We start from the raw sequence: 24,228 nt of genomic DNA, 5'->3' as shown, positions 1-24,228 counted from the left end.
ACTAAAATTCTGGTAACGTTGTTGCAAATTGGAAACCAGATATAAAATAAATGTAAAATAGTATTTAGCTTGATCTAATATTGATAATCAATATAAAAATGTCTCAAACCTCCCTTACTGACCATTTGTTGAAGAAAACCCAGAACATTCTGTACCGTTTCATAGTTGAACTGTTTATCTAAATGTGCTGAAGTGCTTGAATGTTTCTAACATGAATGTTCTTCAGCATCATGAATGAATGGAGAATAAACACCAACCTCTTTGTTCTTCAGGATCTTCAGTGTGTTTCATTCTGCAGGGTTCTGGATCACTCATGTTCTCACTGTCCTCTTTAATAAACTCAGTCTTTGCAGATTTCAGCTCTTCCTGATGCTCTGATGCTCGTCTTCACTTGTAGCTGATGGGAATTTGCAGCATTTATTGGAGAAATACTGTGGGAGGAGCTTCACTGATGATGTAATCATAGTGGGAGGAGCTTCACTGATGATGAATTCCAGAGTTGGATCTGCCCAAATCAAAAGTATCAATTACTCAGTTTGTTTTTTTTAAACCATCTTCCTTTCAGTAGTTAACACACACAGTAACATGCATGAAGCAAAATGTACATGCTTTACATCTGGGCTGTTCAGTGCCATTTGACATCAATAAATACAAGAAAACTTTTAAATGAACACATTATATTCTAAACCTGGTACTGGAAGTACATACCTGTCCTGTACAATTACAAAGAGAGCAAAAGTTCAGGATTCTATCTCCATTCAGAATCAGCCTAACATAAGAAAAAGGACAACTGAAACACGTGGGCTGCATTAAGACGATAGACTGCTGGCGAGCGCTAGCAAACAGCAAAACAAACCTCGAGGTTAGCAATGTTAGCAATTTCTTATTTACTCAAAGCAGCAGTTCTCGACACATCTCAACTAAATGTATGCACTCATCATAAAATACACGTATAAGTATAAAGTATAAGTTGCTAAAGTTCCAACCGGTATATTTCAAGTTTACATCGCCCTGATGTGAACATCTCTCTCGGTCCAGTAGATGCAGACTGAGAAACGAGCGCGAAAGTTCAGTATTTGACCACCACTCTAGCCTCTATCCAATTCGCTCCGTGCACAAAATGGCGAGGGAAAATTCCCACATTTTTATTTCTAATTCTAACATTATTGTGTTTATTTATTAAAAGGAGGGCAAATATCTAGAAAGTAGGAAAAAACTGTAAGAAACGTAAAAGTAATATTTGTAACCAACAAATCCCCTCAGTCTGCTGACACAGATGAAATGAGCTTTAAGTGTCAATGTACAGGAGATCTGAAGACATCAGCATAATAAATGAGGTGAAAACAGGAACTATTGTCATGAAATAAAAGAGTGTTTTCAGCAGATCTGTTAATATTGATGAGCCTCAGACTATCAACACTCATTCAACAAGCCATTCAGGATCATCAGCAGATCATCTCACTTTATTCTGAGTGTTTAAAGAACACATGAAGACCCACACCGGAGAAAAGCCGTTCATGTGTAAACAGTGTGAAAAGAGATTCTCGAGGAAACAATATCTTATGCTTCACATGAAGACCCACACCGGAGAGAAGCTGTTCACATGTGATCAATGTGAGAAGAGTTTCACAGTCAAAAAACTTCTTGATGTTCACATGAAAGTTCATACTGGAGAGAAGCTGCACGCATGTGATCAGTGCGAGAAAACATTTCTTGGGTCATCGCACCTTAAGAGACACAAGAGGATCCACACTGGAGAGAAGCCGATCACATGCGACCAGTGTGGGAAACATTTCTCATACAAAGAAAGTCTTAATGTTCACATGAGGATCCACACTGGAGAGAAGCCGTTCTCATGTGATAAATGCGGGAAAACATTTCTCTGTGCATCAAACATGAAGACACACCTGACAGTTCATACGAAGGAGAAGCCACATTCATGTTCTGAATGTGGTAAGAGTTTTTCACTGCTGCAAACTTTACATAAACATCAGAAAACTCACACTGGTGTGAGAGAGTACATGTGCTTTGAGTGTGAGAAGACTTTTACTAGAGCAAGCAATTTAAAAGTGCACCAGAGAATTCACACTGGAGAAAAACCTTACAAGTGTTCACACTGTGACGAGAGATTCAATCAGTCATCATATCTGAGATCACATGAGAGGATCCACACTGGAGAAAAGCTTCACATGTAATCAGTGCGGAACGAGAGACTCTTTTAAAAGTCACCTGAAGCTACACATGAAGGTCCATACAGTGGAGAAACCAGTTAGGCTGCGTTTATACTGCAAGTCTTAATGCACAGATCCGATGGTTTGACCATATCTTTTTGTTTTTTTGTTGATAGCTTTACTATGCATGTGATAGATCCTCTGATTAAAATTATTTATAATTCACGTCAGGTGGTCATGATTACTTGACAGAATAGATAAGTTAACCACTGTCACGGATGTTTTGCAGTGTGAAGTCTGAACCAAAATAAATAAAGGTAATTTTCGTTTGTTATTTTATAGAGATGCACTGATGTCAAGTCATCTTCATTTATATAGTGCTTTTAAGACATTTTAAGACTTTCAGCTTTACAGAGATAAAAGGAAATTAAAGTAACGGAGATTGTTTTGGTTGTACAGCAGCTCTAGAATAAAGGTATTGTCCAGCTAAAGTTAGTTTTTGATTTATTCACTTCTGATCATTAGTTATTAACTTAGGGGCCACTTACACGACACAGTTTCAACTGAAAACAGAAAACTTAAAATGTGCTCTGGCCTTTCATTTGCACAACAACGGTGTTTATAGATGCCACAATTTATAAAACTGAAATTCTGTCTGTTGAAAATTCAAGATATCTTGATGAATGTGGGTAACCAAACAGTTGCTGGTCCCCTGTGACTTCCATAGTATATATTTTCCCACTATGGAAGTCAATGGGGATCAGCAACTGTCTGGTTACCCACATTCGTCAAAATATATTCTTTTGTGTTCAGCACAAGAAAGAAAATAATACAGGTTTGGAACAAATAAACACAAATTGTTTTTATGTAAACCTTGTGAGTATATAATTGACAGTATTAGCGTGATAAGACTAAAAAAATAACTCGGTCCAGTATCCAGGCGCTGTTTGAGAGGCTTCTAGTGCCTGTGCGCTTCGGGAGTATGCGCTCAGAAATGCCCTCGACCCGATTCTTGATCAGAATGCGAATGAAATGTTTAACAGGCAAGGCTTTAAAGCATATACGAATAATGAACTTTTGTGAATTGCAGTGTCCCATGAGTGTAACTCTATGTCTTTGTTAGCATGTGATGTGAATGTATGTCGCGTTTAGGGCTGTCACGGTAACTGCAATATTGTAGTGCTACTGACAAGCTAACCGCAGATAAATGCAAGTTACTGCAGCAAGTATTTTCTTTTTTTCATAAGGCTATAGCCTTCTTGTTTTGAACTTCGTGCATATAAAGATAAATATTTGAAAGATAAGTATTGCATGTTCAATAAGTTAATAATGATAACAAGACTGTAGCCTACAGAGGCTTCGTGGATTTGCACTTAAGCCTAAACAGACAGTGAATGAGAGAGATCTGCTGTATAAAGGCCACTAGGGCACCATACAGACTTTATAAAAGAATTTGGTGATTTTTTTATCGTAGTTAGTACTGGCTGCAGATAAAGTCCTAACTGTTGGTGATTTTAATACACATGTAGATAACAACAAAAAAAAAAATGCATTGGGATTGGCATTTAGAGACATTATGAACTCTATTAGAGTTAAACAACACGTGCCAGGACCAACTCATTGTCATAATCATACTTTAGATCTGTCACATGGAATCAATGTTGATGCCGTTGAAATTCTGCAGCAGAGCGATGACATCTCAGATCATTATCTAGTCTCGTGTATACTCTTTTTAGCCAAGGTTGCGAAGCCGACTCCGTGTTACAAATACAGTGCTATGCATAAGTTTAGACACCCATGCTAAAGTTGACTAAAAAGAGGAATAAAAAATCATCTTTTGGAAATTTAACTTAATGCCTTAATTTAAAAAATCAGGAAAAATCCAACCTTCAAGGACACCAATTTTCTTTGTGAATGAATAATGTATCGTAAATAAATAAATGTTCTTCCTTAAAATACAGGGTGCATAAGTTTGGACACCCCTATGTTAAATTCCCATAGAGGCAGGCAGATTTTTATTTTTAAGTATTTTTTTTAATTATTTTTTTAGGATACTATGCATCCTGATAAAGTTCCCTTGGCCTTTGGAATTAAAATAGCCCCACATCATCACATAGCCTTCACCGTACCTCGAGATTGGCATGGGGTACTTTCCATAAGATCATCTCTCAATGCAAATCAAACTAGCTTTTAGGCTAACTGAAATAAAACCATGCCAATCTCTAGGTATGGTGAAGGCTGTGTGATGATGTGGGGCTATTTTAATTCCAAAGGCCAAGGGAACTTTATCAGGATGCATAGTATCCTGGATCCATGAAGTAACTGGCCTTTAAAAATAAAAATCTGCCTGCCTCTGTGGGAATTTAACATAGGGGTGTCCAGACTTATGCACCCTGTATTTTAAGGAAGAACATTTATTTATTTACGATGCATTATTCATTCACAAAGAAAATTGGTGTCCTTAAAGGTTGGATTTTTCCTAATTTTTTAAATTAAGGCATTAAGTTCAGTTTCCAAAAGATGATTTTTTATTCCTCTTTTTAGTCAACTTTAGTATGGGTGTCTAAACTTATGCATAGCACTGTATGTCAGACCTATCACTTCCGCCACTAAAGATTGCTTTATTAATAATATTCCTGATCAATTTGATCTCCTCAGCATCCCAGATAGCTTTGAAGAACTCGATATTGCAACAGAAACTTTGACTCTCTTTTCCAGCACTTTAGACACAGTTACTCCTTTGCGCTATAATAAGATTAAAGGGACACTTCACCCATTTGCATTAAGCTTTGCATTGTTTGAAACCCAGTCATACTATTGAATGGTCGTGCAACACTCTCTCATTTTCCCCTGAGATGGGAGAAATCCGTTAATTACCTCGTACACTTCCTCCTACAATGACGCAAAAATCGTAATTTTGCATCATTGTAGGAGGAAGTGTAAGAGGGGGGGATTTCCGTTGAGACTACGGACACTCGTTCCTCATCTTTCCCAGGGGGCGGGACCCGCTCACGCTACAGACCTATTACAGATCAGTGGGTGGGACTTTACTCTCTGAAACTGAAAGCAATATCCTCCATCTTGTTTGAAGCTAAGCTAACAGGCGCTGTGGAGACAGATGTAAAGTTATGACAATAGCGGAGGAGAGTGCTCAATATGATATAGAGGAAGAGGATTTCGGAAGTCTGATGCTTGAATCAGGTGTTTGTGGCTACCTTTACAATCCGCATTATAGCGAAGAGCAGCCGAGGCAGAAGACCTGCCTGCCGCGGACGAGGAGCCCGGACTGGCTCGAGTTAGGGCGGACTGGTGGCGCCGGTGATCTCACTATGTAACTACGAACCGCTACGAACACAGAGGTAGAGTCCGTCTGCGGCAAATAATTTCAATGATGACAATTTCTCCTGGACGAAATCTCTGAATCAGACGAGGACACGGACGTTTGTGTTGAGAACTATCCTAGTTTCGCACCGCATATGTTGACTGAACATCCAGGTACCATGCAATAATTCACCTTTTCGAAAGAAATACAAACGAGGAGTAATGCACTAGTGAGTTCGCTAACTAACTAGACATTTTGTGTGAATGTGAAATGAATTTCAAGCTCTGGTGGTAGCTAGACTTGTAGACGGAAGAGTGATTTCTCTTATAGGCAGATATGCGCTTTCTGGATTAGTGGGAGTGGCTTGCGGAGCTGTGCAATGTGGTGCATTGTGGGAGTTGTTGTCTTTCATACAAATGCGTCTTGAAGTTATTTTTTGTCTTTTCTCGGTCACGAAGTTCAAATGGGTGGAATGCCCCTTTAAAGAAAATAGTCCAACGCCGTGGTACAACGAGCACACTTGGGCCCTAAACAGGGCAGCCAGAAATATGGAGCACAAATGGAAGAAAACGAGAAAAAAAAAAACTAGACGTTTTCCAAGTTTCATGGAGAGAGCACGATTGCGTACAGAAAAGCCTTAAAAACTGCTAGATCTGCTTATTTTAATGTAAGGCTAGAAGCTTACGCTGCCATTTTGAACCTATAATCGGATCAAAAGGCAGTTGAAAGATGACGTGTATAATTCAAATATTAATCTGACTCCAATATTACTAATCTGACTCCATTAAAGTTGTTGGTATTCTTTAACCTTTTATTCTTTAAAGGTAAATGTCTTTCTTAGAACTGATAGGAAAATGTAGGATTTGACCTGAATGTTTAGGTAAAGTTATAATCACTTTAGCTTTCAACATCATCAGTGAAAAAAGGAAAAATTCTCGAAGTCTTTAAAGCAGGCAAAGTTATTTATTAAGTTACATGTGTAAATATACAGACAGTAAATTGGAACAACATACTGTAAAGAAAACTTAAGTTGTAACAAATAGCGTACTGTTGTACAGAAGAGGCCGTAAAAGCCTTTCTCATAGTATGAGGTTACGCACCGGTGTGTGGGAGTGGCGGGGCTACAGCCTTTCTCACAGATACACAGTTACCTTTCCTTCTTATACCCTGAACAAAGCATTGTTAAACTTGAGTGGAATACCAACACCGAACCTTACCGACAGGAAACCGAAAGATGAGGCAAATGGGTGGAGATCCAGAGGGGGAGAAGAACATTAACATATTCTCCTCAATGCATGTGTAAGCAAAAATAACTACAATACTATTGATAATTTTTAGTTAAAGTATATTACAAACTTTTAATTTAGACCCTAAAGAATCATATTAGCTTGTACAAAAATGGCATTATATGACCCCTTTAAAAGGGCAAAAATGGATATGGTTTCTAGAATCTCTAGTACTGTTTTTTGAAATATAAATAAATTGTCAGGATTCAGAGAAGGGAGGACCCAGGTGCCGAATGAACGGGGAGTGATATTTATTGACAAAGACAAAACACAGGCGGAACAGTCCAAACAATAGAGCAGGGCAAACAACTGGAGAACAGGTGGGTCGAGGGCACAACTGGAGAACAGGTGGGTCGAGGGCACAACTGGAGAACAGGTGGGTCGAGAGCACACAACTGGAGAACAGGTGGGTCGAGGGCACAACTGGTGAACAGGTGGGTCGAGAGCACACAACTGGAGAACAGGTGGGTCGAGGGCACAACTGGAGAACAGGTGGGTCGAGAGCACACAACTGGAGAACAGGTGGGTCGAGGGCACAACTGGAGAACAGGTGGGTCGAGAGCACACAACTGGAGAACAGGTTGGTCGAGGGCACAACTGGAGAACAGGTGGGTCGAGGGCACAACTGGAGAACAGGTGGGTCGAGAGCACACAACTGGAGAACAGGTGGGTCGAGGGCACAACTGGAGAACAGGTGGGTCGAGGGCACACAACTGGAGAACAGGTTGGTCGAGAGCACACAACTGGAGAACAGGTGGGTCGAGGGCACAACTGGAGAACAGGTGGGTCGAGGGCACAACTGGAGAACAGGTGGGTCGAGGGCACAACTGGAGAACAGGTGGGTCGAGGGCACAACTGGAGAACAGGTGGGTCGAGGGCACAACTGGAGAACAGGTGGGTCGAGGGCACAACTGGAGAACAGGTGGGTCGAGGGCACAGCTGGAGAACAGGTGGGTCGAGGGCACAACTGGAGAACAGGTGGGTCGAGGGCACAACTGGAGAACAGGTGGGTCGAGGGCACAGCTGGAGAACAGGTGGGTCGAGGGCACAACTGGAGAACAGGTGGGTCAAGGGCACAACTGGAGAACCGGTGGGTCGAGGTCACAGCTGGAGAACAGGTGGGTCAAGGGCACACAACTGGAGAACCGGTGGGTCAGGGATTAGACAAACCCAGGCTCTTTGGGAACAGTGGAAACTTGACAGCAACTCAAGGAACCAGAGGCTTGGCATAGGTGGGATGAAACAACACTAGGCACTAGAGTGGCTTGCCAGGACAGAAAAAAAACAAAAAGAAATTAAAAAAGACTGCAACCTTGCAGAGAAATTGAATGCAGACAACGTACAAAACAAACCAGCAAAGACATGAGGGAAAGAGGCTAAATATAAAGGGACCAGAGCACATGAGGATCAGGTGAGCACAATTAGTGTTGTTGTGTGAGTGCTTGTTTAGCCTGGCTGGACATGTGGCAGATGAGAGAAGAAATTGATATTGAATGTGAAAAGGAGGAATTGGTTCTTCCATAACACTGCACTGTGAATTTCCCACACCAGGAGTAATTTATATAGTTTTAGATTAGTTATTAACATTTTCTGTTAAAAAAAAATTATATGTTCTATGCAAAATGTTCTACTAAAGAAAAGATAGTAAATAAATATTTGTGTGTGCTGTAAAGTGGTTAGAAAAAATGGAATCGGAATCGGCTAAAATCAGTATCGGCAGGTCAAACTCAATGAGAAATCGGAAATCGGAATCGGCCAAGAAAATTGTAATCGGTGGATCTCTACTACTTACCATGATTTCAGTCTGTGTTTAAGTGGTTTATCCACTGAATGGATCTTCATGTGTCGCTTCAGGTGAGTTTTAATAGAGAAACTCTTTCCGCACTGATCACACGTGTGCGGCTTCTCTCTGCTGTGGATCCTCTCATGTGTTTTCAGATTTGATGACCGATTGAATCTCTTGTCACAGAGTGAACATTTGTAAGGTTTTTCTCCAGTGTGGATCCTCTCATGTGTTTTCAGATATGATGAGTGAGTGAATCTCTTGTCACAGTGTGAACACTTGTAATGTTTTTCTCCAGTGTGAATTCCTTCATGTATTTTCAGAGATGATGGCTGACTGAATCTCTTGTCACAGTGTGAACACTTGTAAGGTTTTTCTCCAGTGTGAATTCTCTCGTGCAGTTTTAAACTGTTTGCTGTAATAAAAGTCTTCTCACACTCAAAGCACATGTACTCTTTCACACCAGTATGCATTTTTTCATGTCCACGTAAATATTGCAGTGATGAAAAACTCTTTCCACACACAGAACATGAATGTGGCTTCTCCTTCGAATGAACTCTCAGGTGTGACTTCAGGGCTGATGCCCTAAAAAATGTTTTGCAACACTGATGACATGTGAACGTCTTCTCTCCGGTGTGGATCCTCATGTGTATCTTCAGTTCACTTTTAATAGAGAAACTCTTTCCGCACTGATCACATGAGAACGGCTTCTCTCCAGTGTGGATCCTCATGTGTATCTTCAGTTCACTTTTACTGGAGAAACTCTTTCCACACTGATCACACGTGTGTGGCTTCTCTCCAGTGTGGATCCTCTCATGTCTTTTCTGATGTGAAGAGTGACTGAATCTCTTGTCACAGTGTGAACATGTGTAAGGTTTTTCTCCAGTGTGGATCCTCATGTGTAGCTTCAGTTCACTTTTAAAAGAGTAACTCGTTCCGCACTGATCACATGTGAGCGGTTTCTCTCCAGTGTGGATCCTCTCATGGGTTTTCAGATTTCCAGACTGATTGAATCTCTTGTCACAGTGTGAACACTTGTAAGGTTTTTCTCCAGTGTGAATTCTCTGGTGCAGTTTTAAACAGTTTGCTGTAATAAAAGTCTTCTCGCACTCAAAGCACATGTAGCACTCTCTCACACCAGTATGCATTTTCTCATGTCCACGTAAATATTGCAGCGATGAAAAACTCTTTCCACACACCGAACATGAATGCGGCTTCTCCTTCGTATGAACTCTCAGGTGATTCTTCAGGGTTGATGCAAAAAGAAATGTTTTGCCACATTGATCACATGTGAACGGCTTCTCTCCAGTGTGGATCCTCATGTGAACATTAAGGGATGAAGATTGACAGAAACTCTTTCCGCACTGATCACATGAGAAAGGCTTCTCTCCTGTGTGGATCCTCATGTGTATCTTCAGTTCACTTTTAATAGAGAAACTCTTTCCGCACTGATCACACGTGTGCGGCTTCTCTCCAGTGTGAACTCTCATGTGACACTCAAGATTTAGTTTGGTTGTGTGAGACTTTCCACACTGAGTGCAGGTGAAATATTTCTTGGCTCTTCTTTTCTTTAAAAATGTCTGTTTAGTCTTTGAGCGACTCAAAGGTTTTCCTCCAGGTTTGACATGATGTTCCTCATCCACTTCACTCAGTTCTTCACTCTCCTCGCTCTCTTCCATCATGTCTGGCATGAAAGAAACAATTATTACATTTAATTATTACATTAGGACATCAAAATATTTCTCTTTAAAGTTATAAAGTGAATGGACATGAAAGTGAGCCCTGATGTAATGGTAGAAAGTAGAAAACTGCTATAAAATATGATAATATCATGCCTTTTTATAAATTGATTATATGTCCTTGAAACTTTCCATGAATGAGGTAAATTTATCTTCCAACTATTATTTTTAAAACATAGGCACGAATCCCATGTTTCTTTAGCAAGAACTATTAAATATACTTGATCAATAACAATTATCTAACATGATATTAACAATAACATGTACAATACTGCCATATTTTGAAACCAACTTTGAGATTGATATGTATTTTACTAAAACCTTCCGTCTTCCTCGCTGCCTGCTGTGAGTTTGTTTGCTTCGGTGCTGTAAGCTCCGTCTTAGCCTCGTATTTCTTTGTTTTGAACCATCATTTACTATCATTTCTAGTTGTTTATACTACTAAGTACAGCTTACCCAACATCTCAGATTAACCTGACATTGCTAGCTTCCGTTATAATTAGCACAACAAGCTAGTAATTCGCTAGCCTGTTAACCTGTTAAGCTGCAACCCCACTTTTGAAAAATCCCCAGAAATGACATACCCAAACTGAAACAGATACAGTTCATGAACCCTTTGCATTAAAAGCACAAGTATGATCTCATTTGAAAGCTGACACCTGGCAGTTTATTGTAAATGTAGAATTAATTATTGTCATAATGACAAAAATTGTTATAAATAGCTTCAAAGTTTTGTAAAATTATTAGAAATTAATTTTTATGAAACATCCTCATGAAAATAAAATTGAAGTTGGCACTGGAGCAATCTAGAAATGCACTACAGCTAAAGCCATATGTCTAAACATTCTATGTTTAAAATCTGAAGATAATAAGTCCAAAACTCTGTATTTGGTTAAATGTTTTTCAAGACCATGTCAAATGACTTTATTTTGATTTGACGCTAAAATGCTACTGATGTTTATTGTCATCTTCTAACCATCTATCCAGTATATTGTCTCTATTGTTTTGTGGTGCAGACGATCCCCATTCAGTCTCAGTCTCCCCCTGCACACATTCACACCTCTCCAGCCTGGTTATGGCTCGAAATATGCATTTCTTTTGTCTGCATTATAGCTACTAACGACTGGCTATTCACAGGCTATTCATAGGGTTTCAGTCCCTAATTTCTTTTCTCAAAGTTTACCACACATTTTAAACTGTATCAAATGCATTTCTTGAATAAAGACACATTTCAGGTAGCATTCAAAAAATAATAAAAGTATAACTTCTAGGTAGCAGGTGCACCTAGGGCTAGCTAGCATGTTAGCTTAGCACACCATCAATACACGACAATTTATGAGATTAAAACCATGTTTGTGCTCTAAACTTACTTTTTAACGCACGTTGAGTATTTTAAATAATCTTCTGTGATCTAATTTGGCTTCAGATAAAAAAAATTAGACAGAAAATATACTATTGGATAGTGTTCTGCACAATGATAGTCTATATAGATTAGCATTACATTATAAATATAATCTATTATTATGAAAATACCTGGCATGGCTTGAAAAACACAGGTAACTCAAATATCAGTGCAATCATGTTTATTGTCTTCAAAACATCTGTATCTGCATGTTACAGTGCGATCTCTTGTTAGCTTTGTGTGTATCAGTCAGGTATCAGTGACGTCCTGGAATGTCACATGATCATGGCTCTTCTTCATGTTCCATATATGGACTATTATTGTGCATGTAGCGCCCTCAGGCTGCTGGTATGAATTAAAAAACACAGTATCGGAATACCAAATGCTCATAAAGATTACATCGACGCATTTGGGTATAAATTCAATAAATATTATTCCTGTCTATAGAAATATGATGTAAATCTATGAGAATCTATCAATATTTCTCCAAATCTGCACAGTTTTGAGCTAAAGCCCTGAAGGACGTTGTTTTGTGTATCGCTGTCATGACGACAGCACGGAGTTTTTTATGAATGAAAGCGGCTGACGCGCATAATTCATATTAAAGGTATCGACTCATTTTTTCATTTCATAACTCCTGACACAAATTAAGACATAACTGTCACTATGAGTTTCTCAGAATACAATAGTGGTCAAATACTGAAACTTGAGTATTATATCTTTTTAATTATGTATAGTTTGTCAAGGTATAACATTAAATCTGATAGTAATTTTGAATTAAATAAATAAATAACGCTTCAGTGCGCGGGCGCACTGGCAACGGTTAACAGGTTAACAGATGCACTCAGTTATTTCTTATTTATTTTCTCTTGTGTGCCCGCACCTTTGAGTTTATAAAAAGCCCAGGTGAGTAAGAATCAGTCAGCAAACACGGTGAGTAATGTCGTCCTGTTATTGTCACCTGCACTGATAAATGCAAAGAGACAGTCAGGCTGACGGAGAAGATTTCAGAACTAGAGTCACGCATCCAAACTTTAATTGAGGATAGTAAAAGTGCTAGAGCTTTAGATACTATTTTGGATGCGCCTAGCATAGTGAACTCTTTACATGATTCGGTTCCAGCTGAAGTAGAGCCTGCGCAGAAAGGCAAATTGGTGACAGTGAGGGATCGCTCTAATTGCGGATCAAAAAAACACTCTTCCGTTCCGATTACCATAACAAATCGATTTGCCCCGCTCAGTGAAACACCCACTGAGAATCCTGTTGATTGTGCCCTAGTAATTGGCGATTCGATCACACGGAACGTGAAAATAGAGACACCAGCCACCAGTCACATGTTTGCCGGGACCAGAGCGCCTGACATCAAAGCAAATTTAAAAGTGCTGGCTAATGCTAATCGTAAATTCTCTAAGATCATTATTAACGGCGGCACTAATGATGTTCGACTCCGCCATCTGTATACTCCTATAAGCACGAACCCTGTCTGATTGGTCGTGGCGGCGGTGTTGCAGCGGTCTATAGAGATATTCTCAATGTTACTCAGAAAACGGGTTATAAGTTTATTTCATTTGAAGTACTTGTACTAAATTTTACGCTCTTAGATGCTAGAAAAACATCCCTATTATCTTTAGCCTTGGCTACCGTATATAGACCGCCAGGGCCTTACGCTGATTTCCTAAAAGAATTTGCAGATTTTCTCTCAGATCTATTGGTCAATGTCGATAAAGCATTAATTGTTGGAGATTTTAACATACACGTAGATAATCAAAATGATGCGTTAGGGGATGCGTTTATAGATTTATTAAACTCCTTTGGGGTTAAGCAAAACGTTACCGGACCAACTCATCGTTTTAATCATACACTCGATTTACTTATATCACATGGAACCGATCCAACCGATATAGATATCATTCCACAAAGTGATGATGTAACTGACCATTACATGGTAACTTGCAAATTACGTACCCCTGTAATATATCATGCTGCGCCGTGTTATCGATTAGGCAGAACAATCCTTCCATCCACCATAGATAATTTTTCAAATTGCTTATTGAATCTGTCTTAGCTGCTCAGTGAACCCAAACAAACAGATGAACTAGAGGAACTAACCAGCAAAATGAGCACCATTCTCTCTGGAACACTGGATATTGTTGCACCTATTAGACTAAAAAAGGTCAGAGAGAAAATTAAAGCACCATGGTACAACAATACTATGCATGTTCTAAAGAGAGAAACCCGTAAATGCGTAAATGGAAACAAACTAATTTAGAGGTTCTAGAATCGCTTGGAAAGACAGTACGTCACGTTATAAAAAGGCTCTAAAAGTAGCCAGGGCTGAGCACCTCCGCAAACTAATAGAAAATAACCAAAACAATCCTAGGTTTTTATTTAACACCGTGGCTAGACTAACAAATAAACAAGCGTCACCTGAACAAAATATTCCGTTACAGTTTAGTAGTAATGATTTCATGAATTTTTTCACTGAGAAAATAGAAAACATCAGAACCACAATTGTAAACGTTCAATCCTCAATCGCGCCTTATAACTCAGCCTCGATTATCACCCCGCAAGAACAATTACAGTGCTTTACAACTATAGAACAAATAGATTTAAATAAACTTATCACTTCCTCTAAAACAACAACATGTTTATTAGATCCCATACCAACTAAACTACTGAAAGAAGTGTTACCTATAGTGGAAGAGCCTCTCCTCAATATTATTAACTCGTCTTTATCTTTAGGTCATGTTCCAAGAACATTTAAACTGGCAGTTATAAAACCACTCATTAAGAAACCACAATTAGACCCAAATAACCTAGCAAATTATAGACCCATTTCAAATCTTCCTTTTATGTCTAAAATACTAGAAAAAGTTGTGTCTGCCCAACTAGGCTCTTTCTTACAAGAAAATGACATCTATGAAAAGTTTCAGTCTGGATTCAGGCCGCACCATAGCACTGAAACTGCGCTCGTTAAAATCACAAATGATTTACTCTTAGCTTCTGACCAAGGCTGTATCTCAATACTAGTTTTACTTTATCTAAGTGCTGCATTCGATACTATAGATCACACAATACTCTTAGATCGACTACACAATTATACTGGTGTTCAAGGACAAGCATTAAAGGAGAACTCGGCAACTCTAGCGAACTCTAGTCACTTCTTCGCTGATTTTCCCTTTTGTTGTCGCATGTTTTCCCCACGAGCTCCCCCTACAGCTGTGGGAGGGTGTATATTTCACAACACGGTCGTAAAAAACTCACTTGCGGCGGCCTCCTCCCCCTCTCTACAGCTGCTCATGTGCGTTTGTTTTGATCGGAGCAAGCCAACTGTATCGTGTGGAGCTATGTCTACCGAGGTGGGTAATCTGGTAATACATCATACATGCGTGTGTGTTTATGTCGAATTGCCATAAAGCAATTCGTGTTTCGCGCTCGTTCTCGCTTCTCGCTTATCACGAGACTTCCAATTTCTATCTTGCCGGGACGGTAGTCCCCAAGTTGCAAGGTTGGTTTTCCGCCAGGGAACGCTGGGGGGAGCGGGGAAAGTCACCAATATCACCAGAACAGGTTGTTTAACCATCCAAATGATTTCTAGACAGTTTTATTAAGTTAAAAAAGTTACCAAGTTCTCCTTTAAGCTGGTTTAGATCATACTTATCGGACCGATACCATTTTGTCTATTTAAATGGAAAAATCGATTATAACTCCAGTAAACTATGGAGTGCCGCAGGGATCTGTGTTAGGCCCTCTATTATTCTCAATATATATGCAGCCACTTGGAAATATTATAAGGAAACATGGAATTAGTTTCCATTGTTATGCTGATGACACTCAAATATATATTTCATCACGGCCGGATGAAAACGGTAAATTATCCAAATTGACAGAGTGTGTTAAAGATATAAAAGATTGGATGACGTGTAATTTTCTTTTATTAAATCCAGACAAGACAGAGGTAATACTTATCGGTTCAAAAAACCGCCCACAGAACCTCTCACAATACAACTTTAACATCGTAGGATGTCCTGTTACTTTATCCTCTACAGTAAAAGACCTGGGTGTTATACTTGACTGCAACCTGTCTTTTGAAAATCATATTTCATATGTTACAAAAACAGCCTTTTTCCACCTTAGAAACATTGCTAAGCTACGTAATATGTTATCAGTTTCTGATGCAGAAAAGTTAGTTCATAATGGCCCATAGGTCCATGACCTCGAGACTAGATTACTGTAATGCTTTATTAGCCGGTTGTCCTGCATCCTCAATAAACAAGCTACAGTTAGTCCAAAATGCCGCCGCTAGAGTTCTTACTAGATCAAGAAAATTTGACCATATAACACCAATTTTATCATCACTACATTGGTTACCTATAAAGCTCCGTATTAATTACAAGGTATTGCTACTGACTTATAAAGCCCTAAACGGCTTAGCTCCAGTCTATTTAACGGATCTTCTATCGCCCTATAATCCATCGCACTCTTTAAGATCACTAAATTCGAGGCTTTTGGTCATACCTAGGATATCCAGATCAACCAAAGGAGGGAGATCATTTTCACATTTAGCTCCAAAACTCTGGAATAGCCTTCCTGATACTGTTCGTTGCTCAGACTCGCTCTCCCAGTTTAAAACTAGATTAAAGACGCATCTCTTCAGCCAGGCATTTATATAATATTTTTAATCTTACAGTTAAATCCGGTCTCTAGTTCATAAACGCCAGAGGAGAACTGGCCCCCGACTGAGCCTGGGTTCTCCCAAGTTTTTTTTTTTCTCCATTAGGTCACCTGATGGAGTTTTTCGGTTCCTTACCACTGTTGCCTTTGGCTTGCTCAGTTGGGGATACTTAATTTAATTAATCAATCAACAATACTATTGATCAGCATTACCAGACGTGGACGTTTTGCACTAGAAACAAACATTGATGTGCTATTTTGTTTGATGCTGTGAAGCTGCTTTGATACAATCTGTGTTGTGAAAAGCACTATATAAATAAAGTTGACTTGACTTGACTGGCTGTCGAGGTGGTGTCCACTTAATAATATAGAATTCATAGACAATTGGAAAAGTTTTTGGGGCAGACCTGACCTGTTGAAAAGAGATGGTATTCATCCCTCCTGGGATGGTGCTGCTCTTCTCTATAGTAATTTGGTAAGGTAAAAAACCTTACTCTAGATCTAATATTATCACATGGAATAGATGTTGATGCCATTGAAATTCTGCAGCAGAGCGATGACATCTAAGATCATTATCTAGTCTCATGTAAATTACATTTAGCCAAGGCTGCATTTCTACGATTCTGACAATGATATTCAATGAGATAACGCGCTAGGGGTGGAATGGATCACACCAGATTCGTTTCGGCATGCATGTGATTCGCGGATTAACTGCTAAATTTAAACATCATAGAGTGAAAGTTCATAATTTGGACGTGTATTGACTTGCCAATTTACACATTAAAAAAATTTAATTCGCCAAAGAATTTCGCATTTGCTCTCATTGACAAATGCGGAACAATTAGATCATGCGTTCATAACCTCAAGGCTAGATTATTATTGTAATGCTCTACTGGGTGGTTGCCCTGCACGCTTAATAAACAAACAGCTAGTTCAATACACAGCAGCTCGAGTTGGACCATGGACCAACCAGGAAGTATGACCATATTAGCCCGGTTCTGTCAACACTGCATTGGCTGCCTATTAAACATCGCATAAATTTTAAAATATTGCTGATTACTTACAAAGCACTACATGGTTTAGCTCTGCAGTACTTGAGCGAGCTCTTAGGGTTCTCAAGTCTCACGCATTGGCCGTGAGACACACGCAATTCAACCAGTTCACACGCTCACACGCCACACCGTGTATTTCTCACGCTGAAAAGGCAATGCCAACCAAGTTGTCCTGCAAGCTTTATATATAACGTTGTATATGAGGCGCAGGCACACAAAGTGAAGTTTACTGCCGCCAGATTGCATTAGTTACTAGGCAACATAGATGCGCGAACACACGGTAGTTGACGGAACATTCTCGGCCACCGTACGTTCGTTACTAGGTAACCAACAACATTGCGCGAACACACATCGTGATGGAGAAGGTAAGTTGGAAGAAAGCTCGTCTAACATTTTAGAACATTTAATATATAGCCCATCGTATACATTATTATTGATGCAGTCAAAAACTCTACAACTACTTTGACACCAGGCCAGAAGCTTTGGCTCAGTTTGGCTAGCTTACGTTATCTGAAACTAAGGGAAATGTTAGTGGGTATGGGAAGGAATGAAGATGTATTTCATCATTTTATTTTAAATTATATATTATACTGTATTAATAGTCTTTCTAGTTACATTAAGGCTACATGTATTAAAGCAGAGTGCTCTGGGTAATATTTCAATTTAACTGTCTGGCATCGAGCCACAGTGCTTAAAGTGGGAGCCCCCTACCCCTGTTATCAAGGCATCAAAATGTGCAACAAACACTTACTACACAAAACACATTTCATAAGCTGGAGTACACACACAACAAACACACACACACACCTTAAAAGGTGCATTGCGCAAGTCTGAGTTTTTGCAGAACAATGCCCCCTCTGGCAACAAGCGAAACTGCAATATAGGCAATTTAATAGGCCCAGTCTCAAATTCCGTCCCGAATCCCTCTTATTTATTTTACTGAACAGGATTATAGAGGCAATCGCAGTGATCAGAGAAGGGCTCATTCAGCCCATCAGGCAATTGTTTAAGCATGTATGGGTTAGAAAAATGGGTATTTTTAACATGAAATGTTGCGCATTGCACCTTTAATACTCTAATATGTCATTTGTACACAATGTCCCACCACACAATAAATCATTATACCATTTTGACTAGACACATTCAAAATGCAAAAAGATTTTCCAAACTGTTTGGAGCAATTTGTTATATTTTTGTAATTTTTGTATATTTGTAATTTTGAAATGTAACATTAAAGAGTATATTTGATGTGATGAATTGCTCTGACATTTATCAGATTTACCTATTGTTATAATTTCAATTTGTGCTGGTTAATTATGAACAATGGGTAAAATTGGGGGGCGGGGCTCCATTAGGGCTCCTCCCCTAACCGCATATGATCTCACTCCAAGCTTTTGATAAAACTTAAGAACCCTGCATTATAGTCCTTCACGTCTATTGCGATCTCAAAATTCCGGCCAGTTAATAATACCTAAAATATCAAAATCAACTGCTGGCGGTGGATCCTTTTCCTATTTAGCACCAAAACTTTGGAACAGTCTTCCTAACATTGTCCGGGAAACAGACACACTCTGTCAGTTCAAAGCCAGATTAAAGACACATCTCTTTGAACTAGCATTCACATAACCAGAGGTGGAAGTAACGAATTACAACTACTCACGTTACTGTAATTAAGTTGTTTTTTTGGGTACTTGTACTTTTTTGAGTATATTTTTAAATCTGTAATTTTACTTGTACTCAAGTACATATTAAGCTAAGTAATCAACTTCGCTACTTCGAAATGTGTAAAATCACATTTCGTTACTGAGTACAATTTGATATTCAAATCTTTGACCGGCATTTCGGTAGCCAATAAAAATATCCGATCATAAACGGACCAATAAAACCCCTGATATTTGGACTGAATTAAAGCCGCCGCAGTCACAGCAGGTTTTGAAGAGCTGATCATAAGTGAAGGAGGCGAGGAGCTCAGAGTGATTAATGGCTGGACTGAAAGTTTGGAGAAACAACAAACTACATAAGTTGTATTGTCAAAATATCTGTATTTTGATATCAATACTGAAATATCTGTCAATACTCATTTTGGCCTATACACTGATACAATACCAGCTGCGCGTTCTCATTCTCTCATCTCAACGACAGCGAGTTTGACACACCCGCCTCCTCTCAGCGCGGGATTGCAGGTAGGCCTATTACACATAATTTTATTAATACCTGCAAGTTTCTATGGCATATTTTAATGGCAAATGTCACGAGTGCAATATTATAACACGAGGGCACATTCATGTAATCGAGAAAACTGAACACGAGCTCTCAAATATACGAATGAACTGGACTCGGATATTGAGTGTGCGCTCTCGGACTGTGTGTCATATCATGTGCAATCGCGATTCGCGAATCTCTCCAAGTGGTTCTCACTGCAGACTCAAATGACGTCCAGCTCCAATCTCTCCATGCTCTTGAATTAAACGTTGTCAAAAGTTATGAAAAATCTAGTCTTTTTTGCAAATTAAATTCAGTTTGAAATTAAGCTTTCTTGTGCTGTGTGTGAGCTATTGCAACAGTTAAAGGGATAGGCTACTCCACTTTAAAATGAAAATTCTGTCATCATATACTCACCCTCATGTTGTTTCAAACCTGTATGAATTTCTTTCTTCTGCTGAACAGAAAGGAAGATATTTAGAAGAATGTCAGTAACCAGACCGTTTCTGGTACCATTGACTTCCATAGTAGGAAAAAAATATACTATGGAAGTCAATGAGACCGGAAACTGTCTGGTTACTGATATTCTTCTAAATATCTTCCTTTCTGTTCAGCAGAAGAAAGAAATTCATAAAGGATTGAATTGAAACAACATGAGGGTGAGTATATGATGACAGAATTTTCCTTTTAAAGTGGAGTATCCCTTTAACGTTACCCTATTGTAAAGACAAATACACTGAGTGAGTAAATATTTAAGTTAGATTTTTGTAATGGTTACTGATCAATGTTTAAATATGTAAACAAAAGCCTAAATTAAAATCTCACCGTATAAAGTGGACATGTCTCTTCAGAAGACTTGAATTAAACTTTTCCATACAAATAGATTACTGTTACAATGAGTGTTGTGCTTTTCCATGCTTGAAAATAATGATTGCCTTGACAAAATGGATGGACAAAAATGTAGATATTAAAATATTTAGTATGTGGTAGTTTTCCCGATGGTATTAAAAATTATAGGCTAGGCCTACTGAATATTGACATATTTCAAGGTGTCATATTGAAATTAGAATTTCCAGTATCATGACCACTAATTAATGTCCTTCGACAATAAGGTAAAAACGTGTTAAAAGTAGCTATTTTCTACATAAATCTATCATTTGGTTGAATATTTATTGGTAATACATTAACTATCGCCAGCTAAAATGTAAATAGTACTCCGAGTAGTTTTTGAGAAGAGTAATTTGTACTTTTACTTAAGTACTTTTTTGACACCAGTACTTTTACTTGTAATTGAGTATTATTTCAGCAATGTAACGGTACTTGTACTTGAGTACAAATTTTCAGTACTCTTTCCACCTCTGCACATAAAACATTATAGACTTCTATAATACAATGATTAGGCTGCATAGATTAGGTCAGCCGGAACCGGGAACACTTCCCATAAATCCTGATGTACTCGTTACATCATAAGAAGAATGGCGTCTACGCTAATTTTAGTGTCTTTGTTTATCCAGAGGTTTTCCCGCAGCCTGCCGAATCCAGATCTGACGAAGGACCTTCGCCTGGACCGGAAGTCAACGCAGTGCTCTAGTCTCTAGTGCCAACTAGTCTCTCCCTATGGAGGATCCCTTTACCACTCTTCAGATAAAGCGTTGTCAGGAAATTCGTTTCACATACCTACCCCGAAATGACAAAATAAAATAAAATTCTGTATTAAAATTTATAAGGAAAGCCCAGTACTTTTAGACTTGGTTTGTAGGGAATTACAAACCTGTGCACATATATTCAAACGCACATAACTATAGAACCAATTCTTAATGCGCATGTGAACGCCATCAGTGTTTATCACAGGTTCGCATTTAAAGTCTGTGTAGAGAGAATGGTGTCGTCTTAGCGGCCCCTAATTTAATAACAAATTATCATTGTGACGGAAGCGAATCAATCAAAACTAACTTTAGCTGGAATATAATTTCATTAAAGAACCGCTATAAAGCCAAAACAATCTCTGTTATCTTAATTATACGTTTATCTCTGTAAAGCTGCTAACAATCTACATTGTTAAAAGCGCTATATAAATGAAGATGACTTGACTTTTAATTATTAATGGCCGTTCACACTAGACTTTTCCTTCCTAGACTTCCATTCATGAGTCTGTGAAAGTGAGACACCAGAAACACAAGCTCAAGTGAATAACTCTGTGAGAAATAACACAAACATTTATCATTCAAGTGGAGTGGATTGTTTTTTATATATATATATATTTTTTTTTTTTTTTATTATTATTATTTGTTATACCGTTAAATGTATGTTAAATTTATGTTTGTGAAAAAGCTGCCACAGAATGTGACGTCATTTCTCAGCCGTCGCACGTCTGTAGAAAAAGCGGCCGCGGCTTTAACTAGTTTTAAATTAACAATTTTTATTAGCATTATCTGTGTCCTACATGTTTCACTCAACCCTGTTACTCCTGACATGATTTTCCTCCTTTTAAAAACAGAGAATTTCTTAAAACTGTGACATCATCTGGGCTCTTTCTACTGCATGATGGGAAGACAAGAATATAATCTCAATCCATTGTCTCAGTTTTTACACAAACTGTAGCATTGACTGTATTCATCAACTCTGTTACCAAAGTTACTGTAAGAAGAATCTCTATAACTATGAATAACTTGTATGATATTTGACAAATACAACTTTATCAGTGACTTTTGTGTTTACTGATTATTCTTTAAAAAATAATAATTGTTTTAACTATGTTGAAAATGACTAAAATTTGGGTAAAATTGTTGCAAATTGGAAACCAGATATAAAATAAATGTAAAATAGTATTTAGCTTGATCTAATATTGATAATCAGTATAAAAATGTCTCAAACCTCCCTTACTGACCATTTGTTGAAGAAAACCCAGAACCTTCTGTACCATTTCATAGTTAAACTGTTTATCTCAAAGTGATGAAGTGCTTGAATGTTTCTAACATGAATGTTCTTCAGCATCATGAATGAATGAAGAATAAACACCAACCTCTTTGTTCTTCAGGATCTTCAGTGTGTTTCATTCTGCAGGGTTCTGGATCACTCATGTTCTCACTGTCCTCTTTAATAAACTCAGTCTTTGCAGATTTCAGCTCTTCCTGATGCTCTGATGCTCGTCTTCACTTGTAGCTGATGGGAATTTACAGCATTTATTGGAGAATTACTGTGGGAGGAGCTTCACTGATGATGAATTCCAGAGTTGGGGGTGCTGATCTGCCAAAATCAAAAATATCAATTACTGAATTTGTTTTGGTTTTTTAAACCATCTTCCTTTCAGTAGTTAACACACACTTAACATGCATGAAGCAAAATGTACATGCTTTATATCTGGGCTGTTCAGTGCCATTGGACATCAATAAGTACAAGAAAACTTTTAAATGAACACATTATATTCTAAACCTGGTACTGGATGTACATACCTGTCCTGTACAATTTCAAAGAGAGCAAAAGTTCAGGATTCTATCGTCATTCAGTCAGCCTAACATAAGAAAAAGGACAACTGAAACACGTGGGCTGCATTACAAGACGATAGACTGGCGAGCGCCAGCATACAGCAAAACAAACCTCGAGGTTAGCACTGTTAGCAATTTCTTAAGCACTCAAAACAGCAGTTCTCGACACATCTCAACTAAATGTATGCACTCACCATAAAATACACGTACAAGTTACCATGTGCACTAAAGCTAAAGTTCCAACCGGTATATTTCAAGCTTACATCGCCCTGATGTGAACACCTCTCTCGGTCCAGTAGATGCAGACTGAGAAACGAGCGCGAAAGTTCAGTATTTGACCACCACTCTAGCCTCTATCCAATAGAGGGCGCACTTACACAACACACAACTCTCCCGATACCTATGAAAAGACTGAACAATACAAGAGTCACATAAAACTCACATACCCACAAAATAGAAAATGAAAGGTTGCAAAAAATATTTGTCATTCTTTAACATGTTAAATAAGCATTTATGCGCCTGTCTATCTATTCATCCAGTAACTGGTGCCAATTCATTAATTATTTTGAACAATTTTTATTGCTAATCCCAACATCATTCTGCTTCTTCATTCAAATTCAGGTATATATCTAGAAATATAGAAAAGAATATAAATAATTTCAATTCTTCCAAATATAAATAATGATAAGAAAACAGTTAAATCATAAACACAGAAATAAACGTAGCCAAATCCCCTTAGTCTGCTGACACCAATGAAATGAGCTTTAAGTGACAATTTACAGGAGATCTGAAGACATCAGCATAATAAATGAGGTGAAAACAGGAACTATTGTCGTGAAATAAAGAGTGTTTTCAGCAGATCTGTTAATATTGATGAGCCTCAGACTATCAACACTCATTCAACAAGCCATTCAGGCTCATCAGCAGATCATCTCACTATGATCAGAAACGTCACGATGAGAAATAAAATGATTCGTCAACAGATTTCCCAGCAGGCCGTGCTCTTTTGTAAAAGTTGAGAATAAAACAAATAGTCCAGGCAAACTAACTCATTTTGGAGCCAAAAATAAAAAGAATTGTAAAATATTTTTTTTCAGCATAGATCATTTCTA

The 24,228-nt window shown here is 38.4% G+C and overlaps 1 protein-coding gene across 4 annotated transcripts; it reads right to left on the bottom strand.

Moving 5' to 3' along the window:
- Positions 1-6,538: 6,538 nt before the first annotated feature.
- LOC311305451 (uncharacterized protein) lies at positions 6,539-23,464 on the bottom strand. Of its 4 annotated transcripts, none has more exons than XM_084433178.1 (5): positions 23,311-23,464; positions 23,084-23,142; positions 22,654-22,877; positions 8,572-10,246; positions 6,539-8,043 (listed from the first exon to the last, which is right to left on the bottom strand). In XM_084433178.1, the coding sequence occupies exons 3-5, from the start codon at positions 22,709-22,711 to the stop codon at positions 8,028-8,030; spliced, it is 1,749 nt and encodes a 582-aa protein (XP_084289304.1). In that variant the 5' UTR covers positions 22,712-22,877; positions 23,084-23,142; positions 23,311-23,464; the 3' UTR covers positions 6,539-8,027. The 4 variants fall into 4 exon arrangements, with proteins under 4 accessions (XP_084289304.1, XP_084289306.1, XP_084289305.1 ...); XM_084433180.1 differs by having other exon boundaries at positions 23,380-23,417; XM_084433179.1 differs by having other exon boundaries at positions 22,654-22,872; positions 23,311-23,409.
- Positions 23,465-24,228: the final 764 nt, after the last annotated feature.

The sequence above is a fragment of the Rutilus rutilus genome (genome assembly GCF_951802725.1).
Source record: "Rutilus rutilus genome assembly, chromosome: 1".
In the NCBI taxonomy this organism is placed as follows: domain Eukaryota; kingdom Metazoa; phylum Chordata; class Actinopteri; order Cypriniformes; family Leuciscidae; genus Rutilus; species Rutilus rutilus.
The sequence above is the reverse complement of the archived record's forward strand: the minus strand, read 5'-3'. Positions and strand labels throughout refer to the sequence as shown.